At 43.1% G+C, this 13,905-nt stretch overlaps 1 protein-coding gene across 1 annotated transcript in view; it reads right to left on the reverse strand.

The window, feature by feature from the left end:
• Nucleotides 1-13,905, reverse strand: part of ATP8B1 (ATPase phospholipid transporting 8B1) — a 120,209-nt gene that overhangs the window by 31,895 nt on the left and 74,409 nt on the right. The window contains exons 3-12 of the mRNA XM_027576119.1: nucleotides 13,006-13,103; nucleotides 11,249-11,362; nucleotides 9,442-9,540; nucleotides 9,281-9,342; nucleotides 6,395-6,467; nucleotides 6,216-6,286; nucleotides 4,405-4,487; nucleotides 4,130-4,288; nucleotides 3,879-3,967; nucleotides 1,456-1,646 (exon numbers count right to left, since the gene is read on the reverse strand). Of these exons, the coding sequence (XP_027431920.1) occupies nucleotides 1,456-1,646; nucleotides 3,879-3,967; nucleotides 4,130-4,288; nucleotides 4,405-4,487; nucleotides 6,216-6,286; nucleotides 6,395-6,467; nucleotides 9,281-9,342; nucleotides 9,442-9,540; nucleotides 11,249-11,362; nucleotides 13,006-13,103 (1,039 nt within the window). The remainder of the gene's footprint in view (nucleotides 1-1,455; nucleotides 1,647-3,878; nucleotides 3,968-4,129; nucleotides 4,289-4,404; nucleotides 4,488-6,215; nucleotides 6,287-6,394; nucleotides 6,468-9,280; nucleotides 9,343-9,441; nucleotides 9,541-11,248; nucleotides 11,363-13,005; nucleotides 13,104-13,905) is intronic.

Genomic DNA, 13,905 nt, shown 5'->3' on the forward strand with positions numbered 1-13,905 from the left:
ACAGGGAACGGAAGTGACATTTAAGATAGAGTGGGTCAGGAAAGGCCAGCGTGACAGGGGCATGTTCGAGCAGAGGCCTGAAGGAAATCAAAGAGCAGCCATGTAGATAAGAGGGAAAAACATTCCAGGCAAAGACCAGAGCAGGTGCAAAGGCTCTGTGGCAGGTACTGGCACCACACTGAGGAGTAGCAAGGGGGCTGGAGTTGAGGAAGCCTAAGGAGGGGGAGGAGGTACAGGAGGTGATGGGGTGGGGAGAACCAGACCACGCCGGGCCTTGTGGGTCATAGGGTGGCCTCAATAATGAATTTATCCTGAAGGAAATGGAAAGCTCCCGTAGGGTAGAAAACAAAGCAGAAGGACCTGATCCGACTTATGCTCTAGAAGGACCTTCATTTTCAAGAGAAATAAGGAAATCACATTAATCACATGACATGACTTTTTAAAACCGAAACTGACACACACAGTTTATTTTATACCACACAGTTTTAAACAAAATAATCTGTTTAGTAGCTCCCTCAACAAAGGTTAAAACTCATCTCAGTTTTTTGTTTTTTGTTTTTTGTTTTTTTAAGTGACTGCAAACACATGGCTCCCCAGGGCTCTATTCATGGTAAAAGAAGAGCAGTAACTACGTATAATAAGATTACAAAGAAAACAAATGCACATATAATAAAATTAAAATAAAACAAGTACTTCTAATTATACAAGTATATGTGATCTTTATGTCTCTGGGCTGTTACTTAATTGGCACTTAGAGGAGACTCTGGCTGCTGAGTATGTTCCAAGACACAACTCTCCTTCCAGTGGTCTAAAATCCAACTGATGAATGAAGCAAACCTTAATATTAAAGAAGGAAAGAAGTGAACAAGGAAGGAATCTCACCAAGCAAGTCATCACCACTTGTCAGAGACAGGACCCTGCCTCCTCTATTGTGGTTGAGACTGAGATGAGAAACAGAACATTTTGAGAGGCTGACAGAGGCCAGGGAGAAGGGCATTCCCACTGGAAAGCAGTGGCAAGCAAGCATTTTATAAGCAACGGATGTGCCGGGTGGTAATAAGGAAGACCCAGCTCAGAGATTAGGAAGGCTCCTGAAAAGGAAAACAAGTTTTCCCATGACATTGGAAATCTCCACCTTTTCCCAAGGTCCCTTCTGAAGCCTGGGCTCTGAAGTCCCTTGAGAATGAATCTTACCAAGTGGGTGACTTCTGAACTCTGGTGGTCTCATCTGCAAAGTAGTCAAGATACAAGGTGCTGTGCCTGGCACAGAGCAGACACTCCAATCTGAATTTCCTTTCCCTCTATTACCCCCAATCCTGAAATGAACATTATTTTCTTACTTGTTCTTTATGGCCCCAAAGGCCAACAATTACTGATAGAAATGAAGGTGCAAAGTTGGGAAAATGTACAACATACTTCCCTTAAAGCGGAAGGCCAAAGAGGGGAGAGCCTTACCTGACATAGAGAGAGATGGGCACCATGGTGTTTAGAATAATGATGTAGCCCCAGAAATTGAGGAATCCACGGTAGGAGGGTGTATAGTCTTCTCCATCATAGAGGTACCAAGAATAATTGCCAACTTGAGCTTCCCAGTAAGCATGGCCAATGGCAAGACCCGCAGAAACCAGGATGAGAACAACAAAGATCTAGAAGACATGAAACATTTAAGTGTATTTGGAAGACCGATTGCCAACTCCCAGAATGTCACAGATGCTAATTAACCTTACTCAATACTTTGCATGTTAATGATAATTTAGTAGTCTGTAAAAACAACACACTTAAAAGAAAAACGGCACCATCAGGATGCTTTGAAAGCCTATTTGAGTTCTATCATTGACTGATCTATCCTACAGAACACATCTAGGTACAGTTTTGTCCCCAAAGCTATAGTTTGAAAGAGAAAGTGGTGTCTTATATTCAAATCTTTAAACATCCTCATATGACAGGGCATTTGATCCATGGCTTTTAGTTTGAATAATATTGTACTGTTTGGGGAAGGTATCTCAGCATGAAATAATTTCAAACAATGCTGACTTGGGATGCTTACAGAAAATATTTGATGGAAATAAGTTTTAAAAGAGAAGTTAAGGGAATTTCACCCAGATTTGGGTAATTATTCCTGAAGGTTTAATTATCACTTCAAGTTTAAGATCACCTAAAAAGCGGCACAGTAAGTATATCCTGTTAGGAAAATTATGAGGATACACTTAGGGGATGAAAAGTCCACTGTCCTCGTAGTATTTGGATATTTATGGGTAGGAATACAATTTCCAAGGACATATTTAAATTTCTGGACACAGTTTCCAAAAGTGCTATATCTCAAAACCACTACAGCACAAAGAACTCATTGTGACTACTTTGGCCATAACCAGGACAATGACATGGAAGACGCACTTGAAAAGTTCAAAGTTTTCATGAAATGTGGTATCAGAGAAAAAAGAATTGCTTCTTAAATTAGTATATTACTTTTATATGACTTTAAATATGTATATGTAAAGTACTGTAAGTTTTAGAAGTCCCTAAAAGTTTATGTATTCAAATTAAACTAAATACTTGGGCAAAAATGAATTCTCATTGGGAAATCAGAGGACTGCCTAATATTTGCAGCCAGGCCTGAGATGCTATCCTTAAACGACTTGCTTGCAAGGTTGGCCTTTGGCTGGCATCTGGGAACTTAGTTTTGGAAGGGTTTCCTTATTCCTTATTACCTGATAAGAATGGCTCTTTGTGCCTGTTTGTGTAAAACAATATGGCTTATGCCGACCACTTGCATTCCTTCAGGGAATCTGGAATTGTAGTACATGCCTGGCAGATGATGCCTATGTGACCAGATCCCAATAAAAGCCCAGGCACAGAGTCTCCAATGAGCTTCCCTGGTATGGACAACATTTCACATAGGCTGTCACAAACTGTGGCTCAGGGAATTAAGTGTGTCTTGCCGTGTGACCCTCCTGGGAGAGGACTCTTGGAAACTGGCACCTGGCTTCCTCCAGACTCTGACTCATGGGCCTTTTGCCTTTGCTGATCTTGCTTTGTAATAAGTTACAGTAAGTCATAGCTATGGGGGCAACTAGATGCTCCATTCTATGAGTCCTCTTAGTGAATCACCAAACCTGGGGGTGGTCTCAGAGACCCCTCAACACCTTTTATTTAGCCTTGCCTTTTATGTAGACTTATACAGTATATGTCAAGGGAAAAAGTTTGCTTTTAAGAGAACTACCCCTTGGGGAAATTAATAGCAGTAAAGTCAACCCTACATTGACTCTAGGAGCCCAGTCCCATGAACTTATCTTGGGCTCCCTGGTTTTCCAACTGGTCACTCTAGTTAATGAAATACTCAAGCACTCTGGGTGCCTGGGTGGCTCAGTTGGTTAAGCGACTGCCTTCGGCTCAGGTCATGATCCTGGAGTCCCGGGATCGAGTCCCGCATCGGGCTCCCTGCTCAGCGGGGAGTCTGCTTCTCCCTCTGACCCTCCCCCCTCTCATGTGGTCTCTCTCTCTCTCATTCTCTCTCTCTCAAATAAATAAATAAAATCTTTAAAAGAAATAAAAATCTTTAAAAAAAAGTCTCTCTTTCCCTTTCCCTTTGCCCCTCTCCCCTGCACTCTCTCTCTCTCTAAAAAAAAAAAAAAAAAAAAGCACTCAGAGGCCCCTTCAACTGGAATTTCCATTCTCAAAAGGATTCTCCTATTAGAGGTATGGCATTTCTGAGAAGAAGTAAGAGAGTCCTCTCTCTCCCACCCAGCCTTGGGACACCGCACGCATTCTTCTACTTGGCTTGCAGAGGTACGATCTCTCTGCACAAGAAAACCATACAACAACATTACAGCAAAAGACAGCAGTCTAGCCTCTTATCTACTGAAACAGAAAATATGTACCGTATAAACCATGTAGTTCATCAAGTAATCAATTTTAGTTCTTTTAAATCTGGTTTTCCCACTATTCTTCATTATTTTAGTGTCAGCACCTAAAAATGGAAAATTCAATATGATCAATAGTTGGGAAAATCAATTCATGGTCATGTCAATAAAATTACTTTTCCTTTGATTTCGATGGAGAATGAAAAGAACAATCCCTTCCTTTAAATCTTAAAAGCACATATCAATTTCCCAAGAAACTCTGAAATTACCTGCAAAAATGACCAATCCATGGCAGAAATCCGTGTTCCTAATTACACAGCCACGTAACAAAATTTTATCTGCATCCAGAGGAAAACTTCTGTTTCTCCAAAACAGTGTTCCTGTAAACTTATCTAGCCGATTATTGGGTTCTTCACATTCAATAAAACCTTTAGAAAAATATGACTCACATAAATACTCACATACGAAAGATTTTCTGGTTTTAATTAATTGGGACTGAGTTGAGCAACAAATTTAAAACAAAGTAAGACATGTTTGCACAAACCATCAAATGTCGTCAGTGAATTTTCTCTTTGGAGATACTGGTGTGTGATTTCAAGCGCCATTTTGAACTTTAGATTGGTTTCTCTAAAGGGAGAGGAAAAGAAAATTAAATGAATAAAATTTGGAGCTCGAACAGGAATATAAGAAAAACTGTACGAAGTAACATTTGGTATACCTGGAAGCAAAAGCTAGATCATTAGCTTTTCTGATTTTCAAACTCTGTTTGCCTTGGAACTTTGGGTTTAGTGAGATTTCCCAAACTACAGAAAAACTTCTGACTTGGGAAATGTTGGTCCCCTTCGTTGTTTAAGTGGGCCAATGTGGTTGGGACAGAGGCATCTACAAGCTTCCTGTCCTCCTTCTTACTAACTTAGCTTTCGCCACCAGCCTAGACTATCAAATTGCTATTTAAAAACTTAGCTCCTAGGGCTGCCTGGGTGGTTCAGTCGGCCGAGCGTTGGACTCTTGACGATCTCAGGGTCATGGGACCGAGCCCTGCATTGGGCTCCATGCTCAGCGCAGAGTCTGCTTGAGATTCTCTCCTCTGACCCTTACCCCTCCCTTTGCTTGTGCTCTCTCTCTAAAAGAAACAAATAGGGGCGCCTGGGTGGCTCAGTCATTAAGCGTCTGCCTTCGGCTCAGGTCATGGTCCCAGGGTCCTGGGATCAAGCCCCACGTCGGGCTCCCTGCTCAGCGGGAAGCCTGCTTCTCCCTCTCCCACTCCCCCTGCTTGTTTTCCCTCTCTTACTGTCTCTCTCTCTCTGTCAAATAAATAAAATCTTTAAAAAAAAAAAAAACAAAAAAAATTTTTTAAACTTAGCTTCTAATATTTAATCACACTAAGATGATTCTACAAGACATATTTGTTACAGAAAGTGTTTGGATTCTGTCAACCTATTCTTTTCCAGAGTGAATAACTGGATTTTATCTTTGAAAGATAATCCTACCTAGGAAAGGAGGTGGGAACCTTGCCGCCCCCCCCCCGCCCCCCCTACATGGCATTTCCCACCCACAGAGCAAGGAAGGCGCATGTTCTGGAAAAAGGAGAGTCGGGCTGGGCTCTTGGGTGCTGGACGGCAATACTGCCTTTACAGGCTGGACGTCCTTTTGTGGGCTCCGTGAACACTGACTCTGGGATTCCCCTATATTCAGACGCTGACCTGCCCTCAACCTTCCCGTTCTGTTTGTTCTGACAGGGTATGTTGGGATTTGCTACCTTTGGAAAGCTTTAGAGGCTCTCACTCATGGGAATAATGGCTGTTTTACAGGTAAGACTGATCAACTGACTAATTTATAGCACAAAGACAGACCTAGTTTCCCTAAGATGATTTCAGCTCCCTGCAGAGATTAAATGAGCTAATACGTAACGCTAATGCAACATAGCAGGCACTCAATAAATGCATTCAAAACTGGTCAAAAGCAGAACATTCTTCTAAGTGGTAGCGTTGAACCAACAAAGGGAAAATCCAAAATTGCCTACTGACAAGTACTTTAAAAAGCTGTTTTTTCTGAAATAGCTTATATTGATAGTCATTCGTATGTGTCTGCACACTTCTCAGCTGCTTACAAAGAGCTCAGGCATTGACCCTTTTATCTTCCCTCAAAGCTGGGGGGAGGGCAGGTTTGAGAGCCCCTCTTTACAGATGGAATTGGAGAAAAGAGACATTGGTCCACTAGGGACACTGCTGGACAGCCAGCAAGTGCTGGAGGCAGGGCCAGATCTCAGGGCTCCTTTTCATGATGCAATTTTCAACGGAATGAATGTGCCTTCAAAGGTCAGCCTTAAAACAGGCCTGGCAAAGACCCACTTACCCATCCAGTTCAGCTGTTTCAACATAGCAGAGGCTGTTGGGCTCAGAGCTGGACAGCAGGAGGATGTCAGCCTGTTCGAAACAAAACACACCGGTAACACAAGAGATCCCCAAGGCAAAACTGAGCACCAGAGCAGCTGGGAGGATAAGAGATGAGGGATGCAGGGCTTATTCACTTACCGGAATAAAATCATTTTTTTTCAGACGAATGACATCTCCAACTTGAATCTCTTTCCACTTGGCAACTTTGAATCTAAATATTAAAAATAATGACAGTTTATTGGCTTTTTCAAAGTTACCGGCAAAGGATTTGGAATTATTCTTTCTAGAAGCCAATGATTCTGGGGAAAACGTGAATTTCACAGAGAAAAGCATTCCTGAAAGTTCAGCCATCAAATGATGAAACCACATTAAGAGGTCACGGGAATTACAGTTTCCTCTAAAGGAATGGTCCATGGGGACCATTTGGATGTGTTCTTTCCTATGTCACGATACCTGGCACCTCCTTTGTTTTTGCTCTTGTCCTGTATTCCTACCTCTCTTGTTCTCCTCTCTCCTCTGGCTTGTCCACCACCTGCCCAGGATGCAGGTCCCAGGTGGTCCCGGGGCCGGGACTGAGCATTCTGGCTCCCACACGGGCCACCTGGAATCCTCTTGGAACTTTAGAACGTGCCTCCTCCCTATTGTGTAAATTACCTTTCCAAGGAGTGTGTCGCACTTTCGTAAGTCTACTAAGGACACTGATAAAATGCAAAATTAAATAAGAAGAGGACTATTTTCAGTCTTAAATTTCATAGGAAATAACCATTTAAATGTCTAAGAAATCGGGGCGCCTGGGTGGCTCAGTCGTTGAGCGTCTGCCCTCGGCTCAGATCATGATCCCAGGGTCCTGGGATCGAGCCCCGCATCGGGCTCCCTGCTCTGCGGGAGTCTGCTTCTCCCTCTCCCACTCCCCCTGCTTGGGAGTTCCTGCTCTCGCTCGCTCTCTGTCAAATAAATAAAATCTTTGAAAAACATAAAAAATATATTAAAAAGGCTAACAAATCAACATCTTTTTTAAACATCTTTTAAAACACAGTAGTCTGTTTTAAAGATGTTCACATATAGAAAAGGTATCCCTAATAGATATTGTGAATCTATCACAACTAATAAACTTAATTTTTTTGGAGGCAGAAATCCAATTACCATGTGTGTCCTCCCATTAATTCATGGATAAGAGAGACCTGGAGTTGAAAGTATATTTTTCTTTTCAATTTAAAATACATTTTAAATATATGGCTATACACCAGTTTCACCAATTTATTAGAATTTAACACACGATTCTTGGGCGCCTGGGTGCCTCAGATGGTTAAGCGTCTGCCTTCGGCTCAGGTCATGATGCCAGGGTCCTGGGATCAAGTCCCGCATCGGGCTCCCTGCTCCTTGGGAGCCTGCTTCTCCCTCTGCCTCTCATGAATAAATAAATAAAATCTTAAAAAAAAAATTACACGATTCTTAGGATTAAAAAAAACTTGGCTCATCTTTCAATAAATGAAATGGTGGTTTACATGTCAGTATCTGTAAAACTGTAAATTACAATTTGCATATGAGTGTCAAATTATAAACGAACAAGAACCTTCTTGTCACGGCTCTCTGGGGGAATGAGAGGCAATTCTGTTGAATCCTTCCACTGCGACACGTAGTTTCCCCTTGGGAGGTCGCACTGCCCTCCCCACAAGGTCCGAGTCCCCACACAGGCTTAACCCTCCTCCAGGGGGAGCTGGGGCCACAGCCCTACCAGATATGCACCCTGACCCCCAAATCCAAGGCCACTCAGAGCTACTCTTCACCAGTCGAGTTAACCAGGCTGTGGCCTATTGCCAGGGTAGTGCGGGCTGGCTGTGAATCTTACCACTCTCCATGACAGTGATTCTAAGTGATTTGAAAGGTAGCCTTCAGAAGAGAATCCATTTGTTTGGGAAGGAAAAAAAGCCATCCAAACAGATTGACGTAGTCTATATGAAAATTAGACACAGTGGAACTGTGCCTATAAATCACCTTCTCTTTCTCAGGGTCAACACCCAAAAAAGTCTTTGAATTGGGCCTTCAGACTATTCTTTTCTTTCTTTTTTAGTGAAGTGTAATTGATATATAATATCCTACAGTTTCAGGTGTACATCACAGTGATTTGGCATTGTCTTAGTCACTATTTTTAGCACCTGACTTTGTGGTTCTGCCTCCAGGCGCTTGCTCAAAAAAACCACTCATTACTGGTCTGTGAGTTGGCACGCTGGTCACAGTTGACAATGTTTATTTAACATTTATGGAGCACTTTTGGTGTGTTGGAGGCTCTGATGGACCAAAAAAAAAAAAAAAACCCCACAAAAAACAAAAAACAAAAACCCAACCAAATACCATCAGGACAGTCTCCCTGAGAAACTTAACAGTTCAGGACAGAAGATGAGACACCAATAATTCTAATACAAGTCAGGTCATAATAAGAGAGAGGAAAGCAAAATGCTCTGAAAACACAGTGAAGGGAGAAATCACTTGAGCTGGAGAATCAGGAAAGGGTCAAGATGTTTGGGCGAAATCCTGAACACACAAGTTTGGGAACAGCAAAGATGGGAGCTCCAGGCCGAAGGAGTAAACAGTGTAAACAGTGCGGGGGCTCCTGGGGGGCTCAGTAGGTTAAGGGTCTGCCTTCGGCTCAGGTCATGATCCCAGGGTCCGGGGATCGAATCCCACATCAGGTTCCTTGCTCAGCGGGGAGCCTGCTTCTCCCTCTGCCCTTCCCCCTGCTCATTCTCTCTCTCAAATAAATAATAAATAAAAGCTTTAATAAAATAAACAAACAGTGCTGATACCGTAGGGCCCAAAGGCAAGCACGTATAATCCAACTTGGCTATAGCCTTTGGGTCATGAGAAGAGGACCAAGTCTTAGTAAATTCACAGAGACCCTTACAGTGAAAAGGCCGTTGGGCTGACTGCCTTATAGTTCAGAAGAGTTGTCTCTAAATATGCTTCTAGACATAGTAATCCACTCTATCCCTGTAACCAAGTAACAAATTAAGGAAGGCACAGTACCTGCCATCCTTAATGACTTCACATGTCCTATTATTGATTTCATTATCCATTTTATGGCGAGCCTTTAGAAGAGAGGAGGAGAAAGGTTATTTTAATCATCTCAAAACAGAAGCTATCGATGCCACTGCAGCGAGGAGAAAAGTTGCATGAGCAATTCTTACCACGTCGTCCACCAGGTCTTTGATGGCCGTGATGCCCAGCACCACGAGCAAGGGAAACAGGGTGGTATACCATGCCAGGGTCGAGATTTGAGGGATTGCCTGCAAGAAATACAAGGAAGACATATGTGCCCATGAAGGCAAGGCTTCTATAGGTTACTGCTAATTCCAACCTCTACCGTCACCCAAGTCTACACCCTGCAGAGTCTGCAGGGAAGGAAAGGCATCCAAGCCTCCAGCCAACCTTCTTCCTGCTGCCCTCTCTGGCTTTTGGCCTCCGGGAACAGACCCCAGAGGACATGTATACAGCAGGTCTCTGAGGGTCTCAGGACGGAGGTCAGGACAGCTGTAGGTAGAGGCTGCCCCTGAACACTCATGATTGCACTGGGCATCTTTGGGGGTCATCACTACCGGTCCAGCTAAGAGAGAAGCTGGCCTTGAAGGAGGCCTTGCCCCCCTTAAGACAGGCTTCAATGTGGAACAAAAGATTGGGAGGCAAGTTTAGTAAAGATCTCCTGTAATCATCCCATGGATCATCAGGCCATATATTATGCAGGGGTTAAAATGAAAGGCTTTGCAGAGAAGTCCCCGGATCCAAATCCTGTCCCGCTCTCTTACTTAGGACTTTGGGATTTTGAGCAAGTTCCTATACCTCCCCGGGCCTCAGTTTCTCTGCAAAATTAGGAGGTTAGGATAGCCCTTGCATCACAGAGTACAAGAATTAAGTGACGGAACAATGTAAGCAAGTGGCCGGCTAAGGCTGTAACTATTATTCTAACTTAAACTGCTCCATCTTAAGAGGAGATGACTGGGGATTGCTTGGAAGATCACCTGCCATATTATTATCAATGTGTGTAACTGCCCTTTTCCTTGCTAGAAGGCAGGCAGGGGAAAATAGCTCACTTATCATAAGCAGCACCTTCAAATTTTGGTGTTTGTCTCTACACAGGCCTGTTTCAAACCTCCCTCCTGATAACAGGACCATTCTATACTAGCAAGGCAGGAGATTCCATGCCCTACTAAATCTGTTGGGTATCCGTTTCTTTCTCATGTTTCCTCACCACTTCCTGCACCCTCCAGCCCCACCCGGACACACACACGCTCCCATTTCATGAAGCCTTCCTGAGTGAATCCCAGCAGACGAGACTGTTTTCCAAATCCAGTGCTGGATACAAAGAATCTGATAAAACCAAGTGGCTATGCTGTCCTTTGTAGCCTGCACATCAGGGGCTAAAGGTCAATACTCTGGCAACTAGAGGGTGTAGAGTTCCTTTGGTTCTAACAACAGTTTCTAGACAGGTAAAATTAACACTCTCCAGATAAGTGAATCCTTTGCCACAGTGGAGAAAAAGACTCAGGAAGAGAATGGGCCTTTTGTCCACATAAAACCAGTTCGCAAAAATAATTTATTGAGAATCATGACCCAAATATTAAAACAAATACATAATATTCTTGAGGAAATCAAGCGTCTGGAGAAAAACAAAGGGCAAGCACACACAAAAACAGAATTTTAAGGTACAAATCATTTTATAAAGTGAAGGTTTTAATTGTATGCACTTCAGGGAAACCAGTTTTAACACTCACATCAGGACAAAATAGAATTTTTAAAAATATAGAGTTAAAATATCTCCATTTGCTTCCTTTCCCTGTTCACTGAACACTGTCGTCCTGGTTCTATATGAGGCACTATTTCCTTACATGCAGAACCCTGATATTAATACAACGACTTTCAAGATTATACATGTCCACAACCTCAGTGTTACTGAGTCATCATAATTCAAAACAGATTTAAGATATCAAAGGGCATTACCTGTAAGATAAGAAGGATCAGGAAATAGAAATTGGCTGCTCTCTTAAATTGCTCAAACAAATTCATCGGTAGAAAGGACAACGCATTATACTTGTATGTTTTAATTGCATTATTCTGTTGGGGAAAAACAAAATAGAAAGAAAGTCATTCTACATAAGGTCACACATTTATCCCAGTGTAGACACACCTGCAGAAATCCTTAAAGCCTGATGGCCTATGGTGACACAGGGACATTAGCCAGAAAGACACTGAGATTTCCTTTACGCCTTTAATTCTAACCAGGCCTCCTTGACTCCTTGGAGGCTCAGGCCAGAGACAGTAACAAGAAGGAGACATTTACCCCCAAAGGATCTCCGTGGCAAATCTGGCTGTGACCATGTGGATGTTGCTGGCAGATTCCTTGACTCCTCAGAGCCTCTTAGAAAATGGGGCAAAGGGAGACATCAGCGTGGACCACAAAGCTGAAGAAGGAACACTCTTTTCCTTGAGGGATGAAGGCTACCGTGTAAAGGAAAAGACACTGTTGTGTGTTGAACTGTGTGCCCCAAAAGATACGCTCAGGTCCTAATCCCGGGACCTGTGACTGCCATCTTATTTGGGAATGGGGTCTTTGCGGTTGGGATCAAGTTACAGCGACGTCACACTGGATTCAGGTGAGCCCTGATCCAATGACTGGTTGTCCTTACAAGACGAGGACAGCTGGACACAGACGTGGAGATGCACAGGGACAAGGCCATGTGAAGACAGAGCCAGAGATTGGAGGGATGTGGCTACAAGCCAAGGAACACCAAGGATCGTCAGTCACCTCCAGAAGCTGGGGCAGAAGCTTGGAACAGACCTTCCTGCAGGCCCCCCCGAAGGAACCAACCCTGCCGACACCCTGATTTTGGACTTCTGGCTCCCTAACTCTAAGAAAACGAATTTCTGTTGTCTTCCCCTGGCCTGTTGGTGTCCCTGTTACAGATGGCCTAGCCAACTAAAAGACACATTACGACACATAAGCAAACGCTTGACAGGTGTTACCGTCTTTTAGAGGTAATAAGGATTTTTGAGGTGAAAATATCTTCAAAGTCTCTAAATCTATCACAGGCAGAGAAGGGGGAGAGAAGTTATCAAGATCCTTGCAAATTCTTAGTACCTTCAAACATAAGGCTTCTGTGACATTATTGTAAATCCTTATATAAAATGTTAAGAGGGCACCTGGGTACACAAACAAGGAATCATGGAACACTACAACAAAAACTAATGATGTAATGTATGGTGATTAACATAACAACAACAACGAAAAAAAAAGACGGCGCCTGGGTGGCTCAGATCGTTAGGCGTCTACCTTCAGCTCAGGTCATGATCCCAGGGTCCCGGGATCGAGTCCCTCATCAGGCTCCCTGCTCAGCGGGGAGTCTACTTCTCCCTCTCTCCCTGCTTCTCCCCCTGCTTGTGCTCTCTCTTTCAAATGAATAAATAAAATCTTAAAAATTAAATAAATAAATAAAACATTAAGAGAGCTCTGTGCACACATAGGGAAAATTTCAATCTACGTAATTTTGTTTTGGTCTGTGTCAAGCCACTCCTACTCACCTTTATGAAACAGAATGTGATGAATAAACATGATATTCTCTAGAATGGACAATGATTATCAATGGCCCGAGCCAGGGATGATCTGGAAGGCAGATGTCTCACAAAGCTGCTAAGCATAATGGCTACTGGAAAAAACTGGCTCTTAGTAAAGAGGATTTAGAAAGTCAAAATCAACTTACCGCATACTTGCTCTCCTTAATACAAAAGAACCTTGTTTTCATGAAGTGAGGTTGTTCATGGAAGCTTCGATCATTTGCTTTGACTTGCCACGTACAATCTTTTAAAAAGAAAGAGAAAAAAGTCCATCAAGCAGAGAATTAGCATACGGTTTTGGGCTGAATTGTGTCCTTCCTGATTTCAGATGTTAAAGTCCGAACTCCCACTCTGTGCCTCGGAATATAACCTTTATATTATAATATAACCTTTATATCATACAATGAGGTCATTAGAGTCGCCCCCAACCCAATAGGACTGATGGCCTTCTAAAACAAAGTAAATTTGCACCCAGAAAAGCACAGTGGAACGATGAGGTGAAGTCACAGGGAAAACCGGGCCACCTACAAGCCAAGGGGCGAGGCCTGGAACAGACCCTTCCTTTCCTTTCAGCCTCTGGAGGAACCAACCCCTGCCCATACCTTGATCGTGGACTTGCAGGCTCCAAAATCTGTGAGATTATAAGTTCCTGCTGTCGAAGCCACCCAGTTTGTGACACTTTGTTATGGCAGCCCTAGCAAACTAATGGACATGCTGTAATTTAACCGACTGTCCATAGAACACTGGAGTTCGGAAAGAGTAATCCTCGTTAAACATGACCCAAACAAAATCCCAGAGCCCAGGAAGGTCACAGCGAAATTAAGCCAAATTATTATTTTCACACTCATGTGCTTGTACAGTTTATCATCCATTAAATATTTAGTGAATGGATAAATCAAAGAAAAAGGCCATCACTGACTAATTCAACACTCTTGGGTCCTGATCACAGATCAGTGCCCTCCGCTTTATCTCACACGCTTCACGTCACACCCACAGGACTGAGCGGACTAGGGCCATTTAGTCGGCATATCCAGACTCCAATGAAC

This window comes from Zalophus californianus, chromosome 14 (genome assembly GCF_009762305.2).
Source record: "Zalophus californianus isolate mZalCal1 chromosome 14, mZalCal1.pri.v2, whole genome shotgun sequence".
Lineage (NCBI taxonomy): Eukaryota > Metazoa > Chordata > Mammalia > Carnivora > Otariidae > Zalophus > Zalophus californianus.